Source organism: Geotrypetes seraphini, chromosome 11, assembly GCF_902459505.1.
Source record: "Geotrypetes seraphini chromosome 11, aGeoSer1.1, whole genome shotgun sequence".
Taxonomy (NCBI): Eukaryota; Metazoa; Chordata; class Amphibia; order Gymnophiona; family Dermophiidae; genus Geotrypetes; species Geotrypetes seraphini.
This window is the reverse complement of record NC_047094.1, coordinates 28,478,564-28,502,572: the sequence shown is the minus strand read 5'-3', so window position 1 is coordinate 28,502,572 and position 24,009 is coordinate 28,478,564. Positions and strand designations below refer to the sequence as shown.

Here is a 24,009-nt window from a genome sequence, read left to right as displayed (position 1 = left end):
GTTTTCCCTTTGGAAAGGTCCTGCAAGATCCCGGAAGATTGAATGTATTTCTTCAGTTGAAGATAAGGAAATAAATCGTGAGAATCCAGGCCGTACAGCCCTTGAAGAACCCGAAATGGACGAACCGCCCCCACAGCCACATCCACCAATTGGCCCACACATACCAATCCCAACTGAGTCCAACGTGTGAAAACTCCCCTACGGTCAGAATTTTTTTTTTAAATTATGAAGAAAACTGCAAAACGTACCTGAGAATGAGTAATTTAATTCAGTGATCTAAAAAAGACCAAATACTGCAAGCTAAATAAAGATTAAGTACAGTAGTTAGTTTCTTCACCCGGTATCATATTGTAAGTTACAAAAACTTGGTACCTTTTTCACAGGCTGTATTATGATGAAATTATTGGAGTTATTAAGCAAGTAAGCCAAACTAATCAGCAGAAATTGTTGTATCTGATAGGCTAAAAAATTTTTTTTTGTTATAATTAGAACCCAGTTGACATTGTTGCCTCATTTCTCAAGTAAGCGTGCATTAAGACTTGGTATCTTTTCTTAAATTGCGACACATATGGCCTATTCAGTCTGCCCATCCATCCTACTATATCTCTTCTCCCTAAGACAGGGGTAGGGAACTCCGGTCCTCGAGAGCCGTATTCCAGCCGGGTTTTCAGGATTTCCCTAATGAATATACATGAGATCTATTTGCATGCACTGCTTTCAATGCATATTCATTGGGGAAATCCTGAAAACCCGACTGGAATACGGCTCTCGAGGACCGGAGTTCCCTACCCCTGCCCTAAGAGATACTAAGTGCTTGTCACATGCTTTCTTGAATGTAGATACAGTTGTTTTCACCTCCTATACTGAGAGGCCATTTCATGCATCTTCCACCCTTCCATAAAACTTTCATTCTATGCCCTCTCATTTCAGAGTTTCCTTTCAGTTATGAGACTCATCTGTGCATTTATGCCACTCATCTGTGCATTTATGCCATGGAGATATGATTTTTAAAGGTTTCTATCTCCCCTCTCCCTCCTTTTGATTATCTATAAGCCTGTCCCTGTACACTTTGATAGACACCACTGACTGTTTTAGTAGCCGTCCTCAGGACCAATTCCATTCTGTTTTGAAGGTGTGATCTCCAGAACTGAATAGAGTAGCTTCCTCTGGCAAGGCTCCATTTTATCACCTCCTTTTTCCTACTGGCTATTCTTCCTATATGCACTATAAGCATCTTTCTGGCTTTAGCCATCACCTTTTCTAGCTGTTTGGCCACCTTAAGATCATCAAATATGATCACCTCCCAAGTCTTGCTTTTCTTTCGTTCGCAGTAGTACTTCACTCCCTTTATTGTTCCACTCCCTTGGGATTTTGCAACCCATTATATCATAGCTGCCAATTTATGAACTATTTTTTCAAGCTTTGCTAGATCCTTCCTCATTGCTTGGCACACTTTCAGGGGTATCTAGCCTATTAGAGTTTGATAAAGTTTGTAGATGATACTAGACAGCCCTTCTGCAATATCACTCGCAAAATGTTAAAAAGAGCTGGGCAAGGACTGGTCCTTGTGACACACCACTTGTAACTTCCTTTTCTTTGCTATGAGCTCCATTTACCACCACCCTCTGTCTCCTTCCATGTAGCTAGTTTCTAAACAGCTATGGGTAGGGTGGGGTGAGAAGGAGAATAAGTGGTCTCAAACTCAAACCCTTTGCCGGGCCACATTTTGGATTTGTAGGTACTTGGAGGGCTGCAGAAAAATAGTTAATGTCTTATTAAAGAAATGACAATTTTGCATGAGGTAAAACTCTACATAGTTTATAAATCTTTCCTTTTGGCCAAGTCTCCAATAATAATATTGTCATTTATAGCTAAAGAGACATATGATCAAGAAACTGTTTTATTTTACTTTTGTGATTATGATAAACATACCGAGGGCCTCAAAATAGTGCATGGCAGGCCGCATGTGGCCCCCGGGTCGCGAGTTTGAGATCACTGGGGTAGAGTGTTGGGAGAGGGATATTGATGGGGACCTGGACCACACTGATAACTGCAGATGTGGTTACTTAAGGAGATAAGAAGTAGTCAGCAGCTGCCTCTGTACTCAGAGGCTATGGGATCAAATCCCAGGGCTGCTCCTTATGACCCTGGGCAAGTCACTTAATCCTCCATTGCCCCAGTATATGTAAACCACTTTGAGTGTGTTTGCATAACTACAAAAAGGCAGTATACAAGTCCCAATCCCTTTCTCTTTACTCTTTTGCTTTACCTGTTTTGGAGACACTAGCATTCTGATTGCAAAATTTAACCATATTTGTAAGAGGGTCTTTTGGTCTGACATACTAAACTATTTTCTCATTGTTTCTCTATAGGGAATATCCTTCTTCATAAATCAGGTCCCTTCGCTCTTCCCCTCCACCCTTTAACAGTGGGGACAATGGAAGAATTTTAAAGTTGTTATTGAACTTCCCCATCACTGGTAAGAATAGTAAGCTTTAATAACTTTGCATAGTTAATAATTTTAGGGCTCCTTTCGCAAAGCTGCAGTAGAGATTTCTACTGTGGGCTGGCAAGTTAAATGCTTTGACATAGGAATTCTAGGAGCCCACCCATGGTAGAAACCTCTACCGCAGCTTTGTAAAAGCCAGCATTAATGCTTGTATATAAATAATTTTATGGTTGTTTTTTTTTAACTGCAATACAACACTTATGTCCAAGCTTGAAACAAAAAATGAACAATAAACAATCTGTCTTGGGAAAAGAACTGTAGGTATGGATTCCAAATCTGTAGAAAATATTTTTTTTATGCTTGGAACACCCCCCACCCCAAGCCTCCCTTGCCTCCCAGCTAACCAATAAATTAATTTGATTCCTTCAAATCCAAAACACTGGAGTAAACTCCATTTCCTAAAAAATAATATACCCTACTTTATCCCTCCACCGGAAAAATCCAGATTTAACTGACAGCAGCTGTATCAGTGATCCTCAATCATGTATGCCAATATACTGCAGGAGCACAGAATTCTGCATCAACATTCCAGAGTTAGATAATTTCCCATAGGCCTTTGCTGACATTAGTTCTACCAACTGAAAATGCTGATTGCTAGCAATAGCTATGCTGACGTGTGTGTCCTGCCAGAATCTGTGCTCTGCTCCCCCTCCCTCCCTTGCCAGGCTTTGCATTTAACCCCCTTCACTTCCTGCCAGGCTCTGCACCCAGCCAACCTACCAATGTCCTGCAGGTCTCCACCAGGCCTGCTGTATGATATGGTGGGCCAGAACAGGAGGGATCCCTCCTGTCCTGGCCGACTGTGCCAATTTTTTTTACCTCCCCTCACATACCTTTTTGAATCCCTGGTGGTCCAGCGGTGTACCAGGCAGAAGCAAGCTTTCTGTGCTCCTGCCCCACGCTGATCCCCTCTCTGAATGGCTGCCTCTAGTTCTCCTGGGGTCAGTGATGTACCAGGCAGGAGTGAGCTTTTCTCAATCCTGCCTGGCGTTAAGCCGCTTGCTGGATGGCTGTCACCAGTTCTCACGAGTCCCGCGAGAACTCAGGGCAGCCATTCAGTGAGCATCTCAGTGCCAAGCAGGAGCATGGAAAGCTCTCATGCCCTGGTACACCGCTGGACCACCAGGGATTCAAAAAGATATGCAGGGGGAGGCGGGATGAAGGTAAATAAAAATTGGTAGAGTTGGCTGGGATAGGAAACGGGAGGGATCCCTTTCATCTCGGCCAACCCCACCATGCCATACAGCAGGCCTGGCGGAGACCTGCAACAAGTCCGGGAGGGGGGCAGGTGGGCGATGACCTGGCTATAAGCCAAGACCCCCATTTTTGGGCTATTTTTTTTTTTGGTCCAAAAATCTTGGTTTATATTCGAGTATACGTGGTAGTAGTCATATATCTAGTAATCCTTCTCCAACATCTTTGAATTGCAGAACGGTCCCAAAAGGCATGAAAAAAGGTGGTGTAAAATCTTTTGACATTTACTACAAATTGATGAACCTACTCACCTGTGTTTTTATTGTAATCCACTCAACTTTTGTGACTGTTGGGCATATAACTTTTTTAATTACCTCTGTGTGTGTTTTGTTTTGTTTTTTTTGGGGGGGGGACTGGTGCCTGATACAATTTATTAAATCGAGTGGATCCTATATTTCTACTCATTGGTTTGTCTAATGCCAAGAGTTTTTTGTTGATGTTAATGTTTTTGCGAGTGGAGTAATGCTTTGGCACTTTTTTTTTTTTTTTTGCCATATTCAGATTACTACTATATAGGGAGATGGAGGACTATGAAGAGTTCTGCAAAAAGCAGCTGGCCAGGATTCAAAGAGAGACGATACAAGAAGCTTTATTGCCTGTTCCTCACAAGAGTATATCTGTTATACAGTTTCATGGTGTTGCTGTGCTTTCTCCTTTGGTGAGACTGTTTTCAATTTATTTAAAAGTTTGTGGGGTGTGTTTTTGTTGTTGGGTTTTTTTTTTTCTAATTTTCTATTAAAATAATTCTATAAAGTAGCTGTTATGAAATATCAATTGGCTTCACATAAGTAGTAAAGTCACTTACAGCTAAATTTTGCTTTCCTCAACCTGTTAAATGGAAGGGTTTCAATTTTTTTAATAGTCTTGAAACTGCTTTCATTTGGAAACTGTTTATTTCAGGGGACTTCTAAGGTATAAGTCTAAAAATGCCCAGCAGTTTACCATCTGGCGTTCTCTCTAATCTTATATTGTACCTTATCAATCTCGATTTCTGCAGTTACAATGGGTGTGCATGTTTTTCTAATTTTATATTGTTACCACTTTGTAATTACTAAACAATATGTTAGGTTATCATTAAAAGAAATTCTCAGGATATCAGTAATAATGTTTCTCTGGGATGGGTAACCTTGATGCATATATTTCTATTACTAAAAATGTTATTTTTTGATTTGTTAGTAAGATTGTCTGTCTCTTGGGCTGTGCTGGAGTGGGAGCCTAGAATGGTTCAGACACACTATTGGCTAAATGAGAGGAAAAAGATCTCAGAAACCTTCTGAATTCATGCTTAATGGCAAAATCAAATTTTACAGGTTCCACATTTCTATCAACGATCCTAAAAAAAAACCTCTCACTGGCTACAACAAGATTTATAATCAGCTGGTGACTGCATGGGCAGGAGTGAAGGAAAGTTGCTCCTGCTGTGATTCACATCTGGACCACTAGGGATACTAAAGGTGCACGGGGGAGGTGGGAGGGAGGTAACAATTCTTAGAATCGGCTGGGACAGGAGGCGGGAGGTATTCCTCCTCTTCTGGCAACCACTGGATCACTAGGTCCCACGGCAGGCCTAGTGGAGGCCTGCAAGTCATTGGGCGGGAGGGGGACAGGGTACAAAACCTGGCAGGGAGGGAGTGGAACTGGGTGCAGAGACTGGTAGGGGAGAGAGTGAGTGAGGGGACTGGATGCAGAACTAGCAGAGCAGCGTGGGAGGGGTAGCAAGGTGCAGAGCCTGGCAGGCAACCCCTTGATATATTCGAGTCAACCCTTTCTCCTCCTTTTTTGGGTGTGTGTGTGTGGGGGGGGTGAAGGTTATCTCCGTTTATATTCGAGTATATATGGTATATATTCCCATATTCCCGGACCACAAAGTTTTTCTCAGGTTCTATGTGCTGGGGAGACATTTCCAATTCTTGCCTCACACCTTTAATAATAATAACTTTATTTTTGTATATCGCAATACCACAAGCAGTTCAGAGTGGTTTACAGAGGAAGAGACGGTACATAGACAGCGATGTTACAGAAAAAGACTTTCAAATTACATTAGCAAGCCAGGAGTAGTCAAGTATATCCAGAAGTATGATGGTGGTGATGGCAGTAACACATCTGCGCAAGGCAGGGATTCAGGTTTTCCCATACTTGGATGATTAGCTGATCAGAGACCTGTTCAAGGCAGACGGTCACAAGGCAGTGACACAAGTTGTCCAGCTCCTGCAGAACCTGGAATGAATTATCAATTTCTAGAAGAGTTGCCTGGAACCAGCTCAATCCTTGGAGTACTTAGGGATATTTTTCAACACGGTGGAAGGTCATGTGTTTTCTTCCAGAGTCTCGCAAGCTGAAGCTGAGATGTCAGATTGTAGAGTTACTGGCAATGCCAGCTCCTAAGGCCTTGCACTATCTGTAGGTACTGGGGTCGATGATGGCAATCATAGAAGTGGTATCTTGGATGAAAGCTCATCTATGCCCTCTTCAGGATGCATTATTATTCTGTTGGTCTCCGCAAATGGATTCCCCCAGATGCCATTGACCTGAATGGTAAAAACACGTTGCAGTTTGCGTTTGTGGCTCCAGGTGGAGATGTCCAAGGGTTCGCTGTTCTGCATTTCCTCTGGGTGATATTGATGACAGATGCTAGTCTTTACGGCTGGGGAGGTCATTGTTAGTCGCCCAGTTCAGGGTCGATGGTTTATTGACAAATCATTGGAACGAAGAGCCATTTGTTTAGTGCTGTAGGCCTTCGAAAAGTCCCTGGAAAGCAAAGTGCTCTGTTGAAACAGGAGGTCCGGTTGTTTCGCTGAGCAGAAGTCCAACTACAAGCCATTCTGGTGGCGCATATAGTGGGAGTGAACAGTGTGTATGCACACATTTCGGTCATCAGGTACTGAATCCGGATAGTAGTCTTTGTCCCAAAGAACCTTCAACAGAATTGTAAAGCACTGGAGAAGATGAAAATCCCCACTGTTCTTCAGTTCAACAAGTACGAAGAACTAGCAGTTAACTCTATAGACAAGCCTTTAGGGGGACTATAGAAGTTACATAAATGCTAGTGCTGGTTGCATGCAGATAGATGGCTTGTTTGGGTCCACTTTGTTTTAGACTATATGCCTATTGGTTTGGTTATATATTATTTGTGCAAATCTTTTTGTGCCGAACAGAAAAGACTTGACTGGTTGGGGAGTGCCCCGTGACCTCCTTGTTATGTCTCCTTTTTAGGGGTTATCCATAGCTTTGGTACAAACTGAGAAGCTGAGGCACTGCCCAGGGATGCAAGGAGGCAGAGTTGAAAAATGTAGATGATGCCTTCTGCAATCCTTTTGGTTAAAGGGAAAGAACCCCTCGTGCCAAGACTACTATACCCTTCTACTAGAAAGAAGGTAAGAAACTAATCTCCTCATCCTTCAGCCCACAAAAAAGATATTAAGCTGTTACTCACTATCCAGTTGGATGCTACTATTTGCTACATGGCCATTCTTTACACAATCTAAAATGGATGTGGCATCTAATCTATTTATATTAATCACGTGGGAGCCAGCAGCCAATCACATTAAAATAAAGACATCAGTCCAATTTTTCATTTAAGCCCTATGGTGAAGCTGTATTTAATTAAAATATACATTTTTGCTCCTTTATGGTTCCATGCTTTTTCGCAATAAGTGGAAGATATATGGACCAATTTTTTTGTTGAGTATTTAAATGCATTCTGAGATGGACAGGATATAAGAAAATAAATTAAAAAATTGGCTTATGAAGAACTGAGTGTTCTGAAATATATACTGACATTCTGATGTTCATAAAAATATTTTAACAATGATTGTATCTCATGAGGGTTATTCTGTGTGAGTCATATTTCTATTAGACATTGTGAATTTTGGAGAGATGAGGTTATAATGAGTATGCCAATTTGTTAGTCATTAAACCATTAGTATACTTGAAATAGCCATTATCTATCCCTCGATGTAAACAACAAGGAATGACCTTTTTGTTTAGGATCCTTCCAAGTATTTGAGACCTGGTTTTGGCCAGGTTGGGGAGAGGATGCTAGACTTGATGGTCCGTTTTGATCTGATCCAGTATAACATTTTACAGTTTATTCTATCTATAAATTTTAATGATTCCAGCTGTATCAAATGGATGAAAGCAGGCAAATTGTTCCTTATTTTCCTGGTGCAAATACAAATCCTGTCCATAGTATGCTTGCTGCTAACAATAAAAACAAAACGGACAAATAAGTCACTCCATTTGTCTTAATCAGAAAAAATAATAACAAGAAAAAAAATCTTCTTTACTGTTTTTGGAAACTTTGCTCAGAGACATGAAGGCTATAATGCCGCCTCACCACCCAATCATTGCATAGTTCAATACAGTGTCAAAATGTTGATGTATACAGTCAAACCTCGGTTTACGAGTAACCCGGTTTGCGAGTGTTTTGCAAGATGAGCAAAACACTCAGCAAACTTTTGACTCGTAAACCGAGCATTGACTCGATTTGCGAGCCCCCATCCGACCCAACCCAACCGCGGGAACCAACAGTATTGCTCCCCCCGAGGCCACTGGCGCTTCTATCGCCTCTTCCCCTCCCTCCCAGACTGACCCTGTCCTTATCCCTGCACCGCCGGTGATAAAAGTGCCTGCCGCCGGTCTGCTGAGCCTTGAGCATCTGCGCATGCTCAAGGCCTTCTGGATCTCACCCTCTCCGAGATTCTCATGAGAATCTCGGTGAGGATGAGATCCAGAAGGCCTTGAGAATGCACAGATGCTCAAGGTTCAGCAGCAGACCGGCGGCAGGCACTTTTATCACTGGCGGTGCAGGAGTAAGGACAGGGCCAGTTGGGGAGGGGGGGGAAGAGGCGATAGCAGCGCCGGTGGCCTCGGGTGGAGCATGGGAGTCGGGGTGCGTCTGGCAGGAGTGAGCCAGCACTTGAGAGTCCCAGCAGAGGGGGTAGTGGCATCCGGGGGGAGGGGGGGCAGTGTCCGGGAGTGGCAGAGCTAACAGTGTCCAGTTGGGCTCTGTTGCGGTGGCGGCGTTTGCTTAGCCAGCACCACCCGCAGTGAGAGGCAGCCAACAGCAGCAGAGGAGGAGAATTGGAGGAGCCGCGTGGATGGGTCTGTGGCAGAGGCAGCGGTGGAGGCGTCCCTAATGGTAATTAAGTTTTTGGGGATGTGGAACGAATTGTTCAAGTTTCCATTATCTTTTATGGGGAAAGTTGCTTTGATAAACAAGTGTTTTGGTTTAAGTGCATGCTTCTGGAACGAATTATGCTCTGAAACCAAGGTACCACTGTATCTCTAATTGAAATCAGCAAGACCATACAGGTTATAGCTTTATCATTTTGTATATGAAACTCTAAATGAGGTGAAATTTAGCTTTAGAGAATCACTGCTAACAAATAACAGCTTCTTCTTTAGTGGCTGTGTTTTAATTTCTGCATCTAAAAGATAAAGTGGGACCGTATTTTCACTCATATACCGCGCACCCGTGTAAAACGCGCACACAGGTAACGCGCGCGGGGAAACTGTAATTTATGTAAATAAATTTTTATATACCGCGCACACATGTATACCGCGCATGCCGCCCCGACTCTCCCGTTGCCGCCCGACTCTCCTTTCGCCCGCCCCGACTCTCCTCTCCCCCTTGAAGTCCTGTCCCCACCCTGAAAGCCTGATGCCCCCCCCCGTCGTCCGATTCACTCCCCCCCCCCGCAGGACCGTTCGCACCCCCACCCTGAAAGACCGCTGGCACGCACTCGCACCCCCACCCCGAAGGACCGCTCGCACCCCCACAGCCTCCCCCCCCCCATCATGTAGAAGCTCCTACCGTTGTCCTGCTGCTTCCTCTGCCAGCGGTCCCGGCCCTTCTGTGAGCCCTGCGTCTGCGCTGCTTCCTCTTCCGGCGGTCCCGCCCTTTCTCTGATGTCAGAGTGCGTGCGAGCGGTCCTTCGGGGTAGGGGTGCGAGCGGTCCTGCGGGGTAAATCGGACATCGGGGGGGAGGGGGGGAACTATATAAAAAAAAAGTTGTAAAACGCGCTCACGCGTATAACGCGCATGGTTATGCACGTTTTGTAAAATCGTGTATAACGCACGCGTTATATGCGTGAAAATATGGTACTCTAACTATTGCTATGCTTTAAGCAATAGCTTAAAAGCCAGATAATCATAGGTTAAGAATTGCCGTTGCAGCTTAAAACAGACTTGTTTTTCTAGTTGCTGTTTCTCAGCTTCACACAAATGCTAGGCAATCTGTAAACAAACTGTTAAGGTTTTGCTACTCTTCCACTTCTAAGCAGTCCCACTTTCCAGCACAGAAGACTGTCTTTGTAGTAATTCTGAGGGCAAGAGTGAAGACAAAACTATACTATAACATGGGGCATAGTCAACCCCTATGATTTTCAAACAAAATGTTGGTGGTCCTTGTGCATATTCAGGTTTGTATTCAATTATAGTTTTTTTCCCCCTCCTTGAAATCTTAAATCAACTAAAACGTCAGTCATGCTTTTGGTAGTTAATAATTTAAGACTAAGCTAATCTGTCTGAAAATGCATTGTGCGGTTGGTAGTGTTAAATCAGCTCATGTAGCTAGGAGAGCTGTCCTATGATGGGAATTTCTGCGAGAACCATGGCTTTTAATGAGAGGATCTCATTGTTACCTTTGTCTTGCAGCTCACTCTTGAAAGGAGGAAAGAAATGGAGCAGTACAGACAGAAGGCTCTCACCTTAGATGAGAGCAGACAGAGCATCAAGAAACGGACTTTATTAACTCGTGTCCAGGAGATTTTAGAAACTGTTCAGGTAAGTTTTGACATGTAATGTTTGAAATATAAAGTTAATTCTAGTGTAGATTTGTTTTCATTTACTGTATATTTTGAATCATTCTAACAATGTTAGTACATAATGTTACTTAATTCTATGTCAAGATGTGTTACCATGCTTGGACTTTTCAATAAAGATGGTATGTTCTTATGTTTTATAACATTTAGGGGTCCTTTTACTAAAGCGTGCTAGCTGTTTTAGCACGCGCCTTAGTAAAAGTTCCCCTTAGAGCCAGACTGAAACCAGGATCTTTTGGTTTCTACCAAAACTAAGGGCTCCTTTTATCTAGGGGAGTTAACGCGCGCAACATTTCATCACACGTAAAACCCCGTGCTGGTCTAAAAACTACCGCCTGCTCAAGGGAGGCTGGCGTTTTAGCGCGGCTTGATAAAAGGAGCCCTAAATCTGCAACTGTAAAAAAAATGAAACTACCCCCTCTTGACCTGGACCCGGTGGAAGCTCCTCCCTCCTGGGCCTACCTTTTTGGTGGTGAATAGTGGGCTCAGGAGCATCCCCACTTGCTCCTGTACATGCCTGGTTAGAAAATGGCTTCTGGAAGTTCTAAATTGCATGGGCAAGAGCAAAGCTCAGAAGGGGGGAGCTACTGCTGGTGGGCTATCTTTTGCTGGGACGGACTGAGAGTGATCACGGAGGAGTAGTTTTTGGTTTCACCTGAATTTTGAACCAGTTTCCGTGCTGAAACAGAAATTTGATACACCTCTAACATTGTGTTGTAATAACATTATATGGCATTATTTATGGGCTTGGTGATGATGGATTAGCTGACAATTTTTTTTTTTAATTCTGTCTGTTTACTGTTGGGGCAAAATTCAGCATAACATTATTTAGACAGTACTGGCACCTGAATGAGCCCTGAAATAGTTTTTTTTTATTTTTATTTATTTATTTATTTTTAATAATTCTTTATTCATTTTTAAAACTTTCATCAAGTGTACAACAATCATAATAAACACAATTAATCAGAGCACTTGCATATCTTATCATTATAATCTAAACATACAAATGTAACCCTCTCCTCACCCTCCCTCAAAGCCCTTCATTCATAATAAGAAACCTATATTTGTATCCCTCCCCCCTCCCAATACTATAGTTTTACAAAAGCCTTTTGTAGCCAGGCCATAAGCATGTAAGAGTTGCCTTACTGGATCTTTCAAATTTTGCATGTGGAATTTAAAGTGAAAAATAGAGTTAAAAATTTTAGAAAATACATATACAGTGGTACCTCAGTTTACGAGTGCACTGGTTTGCGAGTGTTTTGCAAGACGAGCAAAACATTTGCAAAATCGGTGCCTTGGAAATCGAGCATGGCTCAATTTACGAGCGCCCCCCCCCCCCGCGATCCAGCACCCCCTCCCCGATGTGATCCGGCCCCCCCCCCCCCCGCCGCTTCTTACCCTCATTTGGGCACCGGCATTTCCTGTGCTTGGTGCCGGTGCCCGAAGATCGGCCTCCTCTTCTGCTGGGCCTTGAGCATCTGAGCATGCTCAAGGCTTGCGAGTTCATGTTCAGAACTTGAACTCGCAGGCCTTGAGCATGCGTAGATGCTCAAGGCCCAGCAGAAGAGGAGACCAATCTTTGGGCACCGGCACCAAGCACAGGACATGCCGGTGCCAGTGCCCAGATGAGGGTAAGAAGCGTCGGGGGGGGGGGGTGTCGGATTGTGCCGGGGGGTGCCCAATCGCGTCGGGGGGTGGGGTGCCGGATCGCAGGGGGGGGCCTTCGGGGGAAGCAATGCCGGTTCTGGTGGGGGGGGGGGGAACGCATCAAAGCGAGTTTCCATTATTTCCTATGGGGAAACTCGCTTTGATAAACGAGCATTTTGGATTATGAGCATGCTCCTGGAACGGATTATGCTCGTAATCCAAGGTACCACTGTACTGTGTTTTGCGGCAGCTTCAAGGGATTTCTTTTACAGTAGCAAACCATAATATATTACTCTGTTACTGGAAGAGATTGTGGTAGGCCACTACTTTGGTTGCTGGTCACATAGTGATAATGTGTTACTTTGGTCCATAACTGGGGCTCCGAGTCTTCAGTGATGCTGTGGAATTTGTCCTTTTACTGTAGAGTCAAGGAAAACAAAGGACTGCCCTTCATCCTCTTTTCCTAAAAACTCTGTCACCTTAGTTTTGCATTGAGCAGCTAGAAGCATGGAGGGCCTCGGTCTCTTCTCTCCCCGGCATTGCATTAGTGGTGCCTATTGCTTCATTCCACCATCTCACTCGGTACTTATCACCATCCAATTCTGTGTCCCTGTACCATTTTAACATTTATCCAGTGAATGAGCTGATACTTATTTTCAGAATTTTCCAAAATAAAACACAACCCTTTCTAAATTTTTTTTTTTTTTAATCATCGTATTCTGTATCATCTTCAGGTTTTAAATGTTGTCTAAATTAGAGAATGACACAAGGACAAATTTTTCCCCATCCCTGAGGGAACACATTTTCATTCCTGCAAGCTCCATCCTCATCTGTACAAGCCTCAAACACTTTAAAATCATGTGTTCGAGGCTTGTGTGGTTAAGGCAGAGCTTACAGGAAGGGGACGGGGAAAAATTTGTCCCCGTCGCATTCTCTAGTCTAAATCCTATCTGGACATGTCCCGCAGTGCATTAGAATTGTATATTTCTGATTTCACTGGATGCAGTTAAATATAAGGGACAATTCTGAAATTACTGTAAAGATGGAACTGTAGGCACATTTTTAAAGGGAGTTCCCATTTGAAAAATGAGGGTGGGGTGGTTTATTTATTTTTTTTTTTTTTGGGGGGGGAGACAGCAGAAGGCAAATAATTTACATGTGGGGTTTTAAAAATGAGAGTCCTGTGCCCGCTCCCCGTCCTTTTTTGATGTGGTTTACAGTGTGGGTGCTTCTGTCCTTAATGAGATGAGGCTAATTTGCCTGGCTATTTCACAGGTATTTAATTGTGTAATACGCTTTGAAAACTACCATTATTAAATCTGGAATAAATTGGATACTATTGCTGTGACACATCTTTTGGAAACAATTACTGAACTTAAGTAATTTTTGTGTAATATTTATTTCAGTGATGCATTGTGTGCAATGGCATTTGTAGTAGTAAAATGTATGCATTAATCTTTTAAGATATTCTAGTTAACACTGGAGGGAAGAATTTTTGGCCAGCTCTCTGCAGGTTTTTGTGTATGCTATTTTATTCTCTCTCTAGTATTTCAGCGCTGGTAGTGGTTTTTGTTGGTATATTTCATCAATACATATGTCGAGAAACTGCATGGGGACACCAGGAAATTCTTTTTCACTGAAAGGGTGGTTGATCGCTGGAATAGTCTTCCACTTCAGGTGATTGAGGCCAGCAGCGTGCTTGATTTTAAGGACAAATGGGATAGACACGTGGGATCTATTCACAGAGAAAGATAGGGGAGGGTCATTGGAGTGGGCAGACTAGATGGGCCGTGGCCCTTATCTGCCGTCTATTTCTATGTTTCTATGAGATATTCAAAATTTAGGTGGAATAAAGTTCATTTGTTTGGTAGTCTGGAGGGCTATTAGAATTTGAGCACTCCAGATCAATTGGCAGTTTGCTAGAGGGTTAGCTGGTGGGAGGGTGAAGAAAAAATTGAACCTGTACGTCAATTGCTATTAAAATGTGTTCATTCTTTTTTTTTTTTTTTGATGTACAATAAAAATTGTTGGATTTCAGTGGTTGGATTACAAAGCTTAATTGCTTTGGGGTTTTTTTTTTTGTTCTTTTACTGTTTATAAACTGTGTGCTTGGAAACAGTCACATGATTAGGATTTGTCAGGCATAACAGCGCACATGGTGCAATAATCAATAGTTAGCTTTCTCATTGACCCCCTGCTGTATGCAAATGCTGATTCTGCTGGAAGAAGTGCCTTGCTCAAACTTGCCTACTACCTTGATCTCTATAGCTTTGAGTTGATATGCTAATGATTCCGTAGTCATGAAAAGTTGTTTTGTTCAGGTTTTGGTTGTTAAGCAAAAGGGTTCATTAATTGTGAAGCATGGGTCTGATCTTCTGAGTAGCTGTTTACCTAGTCAGCCTTCTGTTACTATGAGTTTTTAAATTAAACTATTTAAGAACACTTGAATTACAGATTTGATTAGCCAGTACATTAACAAGATTGATTAGGACAACAGGTTGTTGCAATTAGCCTTTCATATAGAGGGGATAAATCTTTTTTTTTTTTTATATAATTCTTTATTCATTTTTCATCTTACAAGAAATACATATATATTAAACATTTGTCAATTAAAACATCATTAGAAATTCTATCATTTATGATATTAGTATATAATTTATCCCATCCCATCCCACCCTCCCTTTCATTCTTACATTCAATCAAATGTTTCACATCAATAATCTTTCCTAATGATCTAATCATTTAATAAATTCAGATTCTCCCCCTCCCATCCCTTCTACCTTAGATTGTATTTATAATGTAAAATGGCATCTACTCATTGCAATATTTTGTTAATGGCCACCATATCTCATTAAATTTATTAAAATTCCATTTTTGTATAGCTGTTGTTCTCTCCATTTTGTAAATATGACATATTGAATTCCACCAGAAATTATAATTAAGTCTATTCCAATTTTTCTAATTACTTGTGATCTGTTATATGGCGACTCCTGTCATAATCATTAAAAGTTTATTATTCTTTGATGAAATTTGGCTCTTTGTTCTCATTGCCATAATCATAAATCATATCTGGATAATCAATAATAACTCCAAACTGTTGCCAATCTACTGAAAGGAGTTAAAAGATCTCAGACACCCCTCAGTGGCACAATAGTCATGTGTTGCATCTAATATGGGATTCCTGTAATTGCTGGTCATAAAAAAAATCTCCTTACGTATCTTGTCATAATCCACAGTATATTTAAAATTTAAATAAGTCAAATGGTGTCTCTAATATTCAAAAAAAATTCTGTAAAACTAGATCCTGATCCCAATGGGGGCCCATTTCACGATCTGCTTCAGGGGATCTGGGAAAAAATCTTCTTCAGTGCTTTGTCTCTCTTTAATACCCAACCAACGCACAGCTTTAGTTCTTACCTTTATGGCAGAAAGATATATCTTCATATTGTGGTAATTTTGAAATTTTATGTGGCTGGGAAGCACTGCTTAAAAAATAAAACCAAAACCCCTCCTCTTAGAAAAATTCATGTCAAGTATGGTTGTGGTACTGTTAACTTTCCACACTATAGAAATATGATTTAAGTTAGAACAGGGATCTCAAAGTCCCTCCTTGAGGGCCGCATTCCAGTCAGGTTTTCCCCAATGAATATGCATTGAAAGCAGTGCATGCACATAGATCTCATGCATATTCATTGGGGAAATCCTGAAAACCCGACTGGATTGCGGCCCTCAAGGAGGGACTTTGAGAACCCTGAGTTAGAACATGGAGTTAATTTTAAAATGCAAACTAGCATAGGCTGCTCAGAGAGGAGTTATGTGCAAATACGTACTTTTCCAACTATAGTGCTCAAATTTAGCTTTCTTTACTCTCCTGAAAACATCCTGTCTTTTTAGTGAGCCTTGAGTTTACAAAGTACTACTTTGCTTTATGGCAGCTTTTAGAAAGGGTTGTGGTGCTGTAGGACCTGACTGTCAATTAAAATACAGTCACACTTTAAATTGTAAAACATAATTCCTTGTTCAATTATTGGTTTTTGTTTTTTTTTAAATTCTTTATTCATTTTTAAGCTTTCATCAAGTGTACAAAATTCATATTAACAATATTAAATAGACCACTTGAACATCTTATCAGTATACTTTATAAACATACAAGCAACCCTCCCCCCACCCTCCCTCTAAGCCCATTATTAATTGTAAGATCATAAACCCTCCAATAGAAACCCTCCCCCCCCTCTCAACACTAAGTTGGGCAAGTCACTTAATCCCCCCATTGCCCCAGGTACGATAGATAGATTGTGAGCCCACCGGGATAGAGAGGGAAAACTGCTTCGGTACCTGAATAAATTAATGTAAACCGTTCTGAGCTCCCCTAGTAGAACGGTATAGAAAATTGAATAAATAAAAAAAATAAAAATAAGTGGTGTATAATTAATAGAAAAATGGCATTTAATCATGACAAAAAGATGTTAATGGCTCCCATGTTTTTATAAAATTTTTATAGTTTCCTTTCTGTACCGCCAGTGATCTTTCCATTCTATATAGGTGACACAACGAATTCCACCAGAAATTAAAATTAAGTCTACTGTAGTCTTTCCAGTTATTAGTAATATGTTGGATGGCAACTCCTGTCATGATCAATAAAAGTTTGTTACATGAGGATATCTGATTCTTTTTTCTCATAGACATTCCAAATATCACAGTATCATAAGATAACGCTACATGATTTTCCAATAAACAATTTATTTGATCCCAGATTGAATTCCAAAAGGCTAAGATATGGGGACAGTAATACAAAAGTTGATCCAAAGTCCCTACATCAAGATTACAATGCCAGCATCTATTAGACAAAAACAAAATTAATTAAACCAGTATTGTACGAAATCAAAAATATAATTGTTTTACATTTTTCTTTTATTGCAGGTTAGAAAAGTGCCTAGTGTGAGTGATTTGGATGAAGTGTCTGAAAATATTCAACAAAACTCAGACTCCAAACCCATGAATGGCTTTACAATTCTTCCAAATGTTATCAACTTGCCAGCATTTGCTGAGCAATGCAGATCTGCAAAGCTTGAAAAGACATTGGAGAAAATGCCATTAGATACTAATGCACAATTTAAATCAGCTGAGACAAGCTCAGTTAAAGGCACTGATGAATCTATTTCTCCAAAACAAAGTGAAAGTCCTAATATTAGCCACTCGGAGAAGAGTCTTCACACAAATACAGTGCTGCCTCTTAACATAACACAGGATAGGCTATCCTTAAACTTAGACCCAACTGCAATTGAATTAGACGAGCCACCACCTGCTGAAGAAGCTCTGGATCCCTATTTGATGAGTCTTCAAAACCTTCTAAAGAAGTCCAGGGAGTACATAGAAAGAGAACATGGCAGGCACAGTACAAGAAGCACTTCAAGGAAATTTTTAAATGACATACACTCCAGTAAAGAGCATGAATCCTTTAAAATAAGGGACGCCATAAAAGAAAAGGCAAGGTTTATGGGCAGAAGCAGAAGCTGTAGCCCTGTGGCACTTGATAAGCGGAGTCTTAATAAATCAAATATTCTTCTGCAAGGTGCTTCTAGTCAAATAAATAGTGTTAATGCAACCACTTCATCTAGCTTTTCTAAAGTAGATATACCTCTGAGATCTGGAACACCTAGTGCTCTAGAAAATGAATCTGATGAACTAAAAAATGCCTCCACATTAGACTATGATAGTAGTATTGTCAAAAGCTTTACAGGTTCTTACACCAAATTACCAAGCCCAGAGCCAAGTCTGAGTCCAAAAATGCACCGAAGACGTCCTAGGCCTTTGTCTATGGGGCACATTGTTATCAATAACCCAGTAAATGCTTATGAATTAAGCCCCAATGAAAAGGAAAGAGCAGCAGGCTTGATTGTACAGCACGCCACTGAAAATATGACATTGTCTGAACCTGTGCCAAAATTTGCCATGAATGAAACTGAAACCCTTCCTAACAAAGAATGCAATGTAAATAAAAATGCATTGGACGTTTGTGATCTGTGTACGTCAGGTAAACCAAATCAACCATGTCAGCATGAGCTTACCAAACTAGAAAACAAAGGTATCAATGTAAAAACTACAATGGAAGGCCACATGTCAACAGGTTGTAGAGAGACCCATGTCTGTAATGCACCAGTAAAATATCATGAGCCATGTGCAACAAGTCAATTCATAGAAACTCAGAATTTGCTAACCCAGAATGGACCAAGCTCAAATGGTTTGACAGAAAAGATCAAACGTAGTTCGCCAGCAGAACTGAATAAGTCTTATGATGTTGAAACACCATCTCCAATATTGATGCAAAATCAGAATGTGAAACATCAGATAGATACTCCAAATGTGTCTTGCTTAGAGCAGCAGTGTTTAGAAAGCGGCTTTGAAAATAAAGTTAAACGCAGGTTAGACTTGGATATTGATGGCCCATGCAAAGAGAACCCCTTTGGGGAACTTGCAGTTGGAATGGTGGAACAAGAGATACGATGGCTGCAGGAACAGAGAGGCCACCCAGGATCTGCTTATATAAATAAAAATGAGACATCTGTAAATAGTACAATAAGTATGGATGCTTCTACATGTAATGCATGGTTACTATATATGTAAACTGTGGGGTGAAATATGCTTTCAATCTTTGGGGCCCTTTTACTAAACTGCAGCAAGCACTAATGCTCAGGCATTCTGTGGTAGTTTTGATTTTGGTGCGTGCTTCCCACACACTAAAAAAATAAATACTATTTTTAGTGCAGGGGGGTGTGTTTGGGGGTAGAGAGTAAGCGAGCCCTGTGCTAATTGCTTAGCATAGCTACATAGCCGCATCTAAGTGATTAGCGCAAGGTTATTACGGGAGCTCTTGCTGCCTAGTAAATAGATAGTGGTAGGGGTTCAGTGCTAATTTCCAAATTAACATGTTGCCATTAATTCAAAAAAAATGGGAAATCGCATGCTAATAATAGTACAGACCACTTTTAAACGCAGTTTAGTAAAAAGGCCCCTTTGTGACTAAAATTTTACTTTAGTAATTTTTGGGCCTGATTCTGGAAAAAGCACCTACATCGACCAGCGGCTACAAAAATGGTGGTGGCTGCCTGTCAGTCACGCGTAGCTGCCATTAACAGAATCACAGTTATCGTCAAGCATAGGTGCCAATAAATTAGTTTTGAAGGCCTTCGTTACCAGCACCTATGTTTGACAGTGAGTCGCACCTAGTGGCACTTAAGGTCATTTCTGACCCAAACCATGCCTACTTTGACCTTATGTGCCTCTGTAGATGCAATTCCAGTGCCCTTTTTGTAGGCATCTGCAGGCGCCTACATTTTTTAAAGTGAGTTTTTAATTGGTTTTAAACAACGCAGTTGATTAAAGCCAATTAACTTACGGCACCATTTCCAGAATTGGCCCTTTTGTTGCTAATTTTCTTTCATTGTGGCATTCTAATCTCTTAGCAGCTTTTGTCTCTTATTACTATGATTTTCTTATTTTCCTTCTAATAGTGCATAGCAAGCATCGGGGCATGACAGTTTTAATATAGTATATGTGGTATGATTTCCTATTTGATTCATCTACATTTTATTTTTTTATACATTTTACTGTTTTGGGGGAGGGGATGTAAATTGCAGTTTACATCTGGGGTGTCTTTTTAAATTTTACCCTGCTTAAGTTTCTTCTTTATGAATTTATTTTTTTTTTAAATTCTTTATTCATTTTATAACTTACATCAAGTGCACAGTAAATATCAAACAATTATAATACAACATCACTTGAAAAGTCTTCAATATCATACACCAATAAGATTTAACCCCCACCCCCTCCCATATTCATAAATAACTAATATATGCCTTCTCAAAATAATATCTTATGACCTTCATATATATATTCTTAATGGAAAAACAAGAAACCCCCCCATCCCAAATCCACATGTGTATTAAAATTGGGAAAAGTATAACTTATTCATTACTGTAATTTAATAATGGTCCCCACACATCCTTAAATTTCTTTATGAATTTCAAGATTTAGGAAATGACTTTAATTGTACAAAGAGAATGAACAACTGGTTACTGTCTCAGCAGTTGAAGCCCCTAGGAAACCCTGCATTATAATGGATTGCAGTACAGAGAGCTCAGGTGCCAACTATAGCTTGGTTTAAAGTTCTGAAACCTTAGCTTTTTTCTTTTTTTTTTCCCTTCTACCTTCCACAAAAACAGTATTATTGACTATATCCCCATACCTTGAAGTACAGCTTTGTTAGAGCCATATATTCATTTCAATATTTTCCTGATGCAAGTGCTCGAGAGATCTTTTATTTAAACCTTCATACTTTTGTTGATTTGTAATTTCTTTAAATATGCCAACATCTACACCAGCTCCTGTGTTTGTTTATATCTTTTAAGAAAGAACTTTCTTGATTGCAGAGCTGCTGCTTCTGTGTACTCTGCCATAAATTCTTAGGTGGATAATATAGTTATGCATATCCTTACATTCTAATAATTTCAGATGATGATCAAATTAATAATGCAGCTAAAGGGTTAAGGCTGTATAAATCCAATAACACAATTTTTAACTAGTGCTGTAAAAGATTCATGCTATACAGATAAGTCTTCTTAACCCAGAACATTATATTTTTTATAAGAAAAAATATTTACAGTATAAGAAAAAATACCTGCTGAGCAACAGCTTCCTTTTTGAAAGCAGGCATGATATTCTCACACATGGGTGACGTCATCTACGGAGCCCCAGCGCGGACAGCTTTTCAAGCAAACTTGCTAGAAGTTTCAAGTTTGCACACTGCACCACGCATGTGCTAGCCTTCTCGCCCACTAGAGGGCGCATCTCCACCTCGTGGTCCTCAGTTCATTTTCATCCGCGGAGCCAGAAGCCCTGTGGATAATTTGTGCTCGTATTGCCTTCTGTCGCCGCGGCTGTGTGCGGAATTTCGACGCGGTCGCTGCGTTATTTGTGTTTTCTTTCTTTCTTTTCTTCTTTTTTCAAAAAAAAAAAAATCTAACTTTTCCGTTCGCTCCGGGGGCTCCCGGTAGCCGTGGCCGAGGAACCTCGTTTGTTCCCGGCCTTGTTTTGGGCCCATGTCCCGGCCCGTAACGGGATTTAAGAAGTGTGGTAGGTGTGATAGGCTTTTGTCCATCACTGACCCTCACAGGTGCTGCCTAAGGTGTTTGGGGCCCCATCACCCGACAGCATCGTGCCCTAAGTGTGCCACCTTCCAGAAACGGGCCCTTAATCGTCGCAAGGCCCGTATGGCTGATCTCTTTGCCGTAGATACCCCGACGGGGAAGGCCTCGAGCTCAGCCTCGGCTTCGGCCCCGGCCTCGACCTCGGCCTCGACTTCGGACCCCGCAACTACCTCGAAGCCGGTTGCCTCGCAGAAGCAAGCCCCGGGTAAGTCTCCACTTCCTTCCTCAGTTTCATCTACCAGGAAGCCATCCTCGGGCTCTTCGTCGGCGGGACCGTCGACCTCGGCCCAGCCCAAGGTGTCGAAGGGGTTAGCCCCGAGGGAATACTCGAAACCGAGGTCGCCCTCTGCGGAGCGCCCCCAGGTGTTGCCTCCGGGTCTCACGATCCCGGCGTTCCAGGAATTGCTTCGCGCTTTAATTTCCTCGGAGCTCTCCGGGTCCATTGAGACCTTGCAGCAGGCTTCGGCCTCGACTTCGGTCTCTGCGGCCCCGCAGTTGGCGACCTCGGCCTCGGGCACCGGCCTTTCAGCGGCCGAAGCTCCCTCGGCCTCGACCTCGACGCTTCCCTCGGATCCGACCTCGGTGAGACAGCCTGAGGTCAGTGTGCGGTCCCGAGACAAGCAGCGCCGGGTACGCCGGATCTCCTCGTCTTCATCCCCGAGGTCTTCACGGGGTTCCTCGCCCTCGAGCAAGCCTCGGGCGAAGCACCGCCTCAAAAAGGCCAAGCGGTCCCGAGCCTCGCCTCTGAGGAGTCATCGCTCGACGACGCCCGAGGGCGGGGCTTTGCGTGTCGAGGAACTCCGCCTCGACAATCCCGATCTCTTACGGTCCCCGATCCGGGAGAGTTCCCGTGCCTCCTCGCCGAGGCGGAAGGGACGGGCCTCCATACCCCGTACCCCGGGGGGTTCCCCCAGGGGGTCCCTTCGGCGGACTGTGTCCCCGACCCCTTCGAGGTCCCGAGATCGTGCCTCCTGGGGTTCGGGGTCCGGGCAGTTCGGGTATTCTCGCCAGGCCTCTCCCTTCGGCTCCGTTGAGAAGTCTCGGTCGCCCTCTCCGCCTGCACGGACATCCTCTTTTTCAAAGTTTGTCCATGACATGGCGAAGGCTTTGGGGGTGGACCTGTCGGCAGGGTCTCACTATACCAAAGAATTTTTGGAGGAACAGGATTCTCCCGCCCCCTCAGCGGGAATCTCCCCGCCTCCCACTTAACAAGGTCCTCCTCCAGACCTTGCTGCGGAACCTTGAGGCATCTCTTACAGTGGCGGTAGTGCCCACCAAGATGGAATCCAAATACCGGACTCTTCCCCCTAAGGGGTTTGACAAGGGGCAACTCTCCCATCAGTCGCTCCTGGTGGAGTCGGCTCTTAAGCATTCGCAACCTTCTAGAGTCTCGGCTGCTGTCCCCCCTGGGAGAGAGGGTCGGACCCTCGATAAATTCGGCCGTCGTCTGTATGCAAATTCTCAGATGGCCACGAGGGTCCTCAACTATGCTTTCGCCTATTCTTCCTACCTCAGATCTATGGTTAAGGATCTGCCAGATTTTCAGGGGGTGATCCCGGACTCTCACAGGGATAGGTTTGCCACTTTTGCGTCGAACCTGTCCCAACTACGATTCTATCTGTTTCACGCGGTTTATGAGCTTGCCTCGAGGGTATCGGCTTGTGCGGTAGCCATGCGCCGGCTGGCGTGGCTACGGACCCTCGAGATGGACCCCAACCTGCAGGAGCGATTGGCCAATCTACCCTGCGTCGGGTCAGAGTTATTCGACGACTCCCTAGAGGCGGCTACCAAGAGGCTTTCTGACCAAGAGCGCTCTTTGGCATCTCTGGTTCGCCCGAAGCCTAAGCCGTCACCTCAGAGGCCATTTAAACAGCCACCTAGGCGGTATCCTCAGAAGTCGACACCGGCCTTTTCGAGACCTCCACCCCGACGCCCAACCCAACAGGGTAGAGGGGGGCCCTCCAAGCCCGCTGCGCAGGGGGCATCCAAGCCGGCGCCGTCCTTTTGACGGGATGAGCGGCCGGGGGCTGGCCCCCGCCGCGAGGTCGCCCAACCCCCTCCCCATCGGGGGTCGGCTCAAGGCTTTTGCCATGGCTTGGTCAGGGATTACGTCAGACGCATGGGTGCTCCGGACCGTCTCAGAGGGCTATTCGTTAAACTTCTCCAGGCAGCCTACAGACATGCCTCCCGGGGCGTGCCCGTCCAATCGGAGCCAGTTGGCCCTTCTCCGAGAAGAAGCCAGGGCCTTGTTGAGCCTCCGGGCGGTCGAATTGGTGCCTCCCGATCAGCAGGGCCGGGGATTTTATTCCCGTTACTTTTTGGTCCCAAAGAAGACCGGGGACTTGCGCCCCATTTTGGACCTCCGGAAGCTCAACAAGTTCCTGGTCAGGGAGAAGTTCCGTATGTTATCGCTTCCGATTCTGTATCCTCTATTGGACGAGGGGGACTGGATGTGCTCCCTGGATTTGAAGGAAGCGTACACCCATGTTCCGGTGCATCCCGACTTTCGGAAGTTTTTAAGATTTCAGGTCGGGGAGTTGCACCTGCAGTACCGTGTACTACCCTTCG

General features: G+C 43.2%; 1 protein-coding gene across 4 annotated transcripts in view; it reads left to right on the top strand.

Moving 5' to 3' along the window:
* CCP110 (centriolar coiled-coil protein 110) overlaps nucleotides 1–24,009 on the top strand; it is a 97,183-nt gene that overhangs the window by 16,761 nt on the left and 56,413 nt on the right. For 2 of the 4 annotated variants that reach the window (XM_033963047.1, XM_033963045.1), the window contains exons 2-5: nucleotides 2,373–2,479; nucleotides 4,265–4,421; nucleotides 10,422–10,550; nucleotides 17,156–18,815. In XM_033963047.1, coding sequence (XP_033818938.1) covers nucleotides 4,284–4,421; nucleotides 10,422–10,550; nucleotides 17,156–18,815 — 1,927 coding nt within the window. In that variant the 5' untranslated portion in view covers nucleotides 2,373–2,479; nucleotides 4,265–4,283. The remainder of the gene's footprint in view (nucleotides 1–2,372; nucleotides 2,480–4,264; nucleotides 4,422–10,421; nucleotides 10,551–17,155; nucleotides 18,816–24,009) is intronic. The other 2 variants (XM_033963048.1, XM_033963046.1) reach the window with 2 other exon arrangements.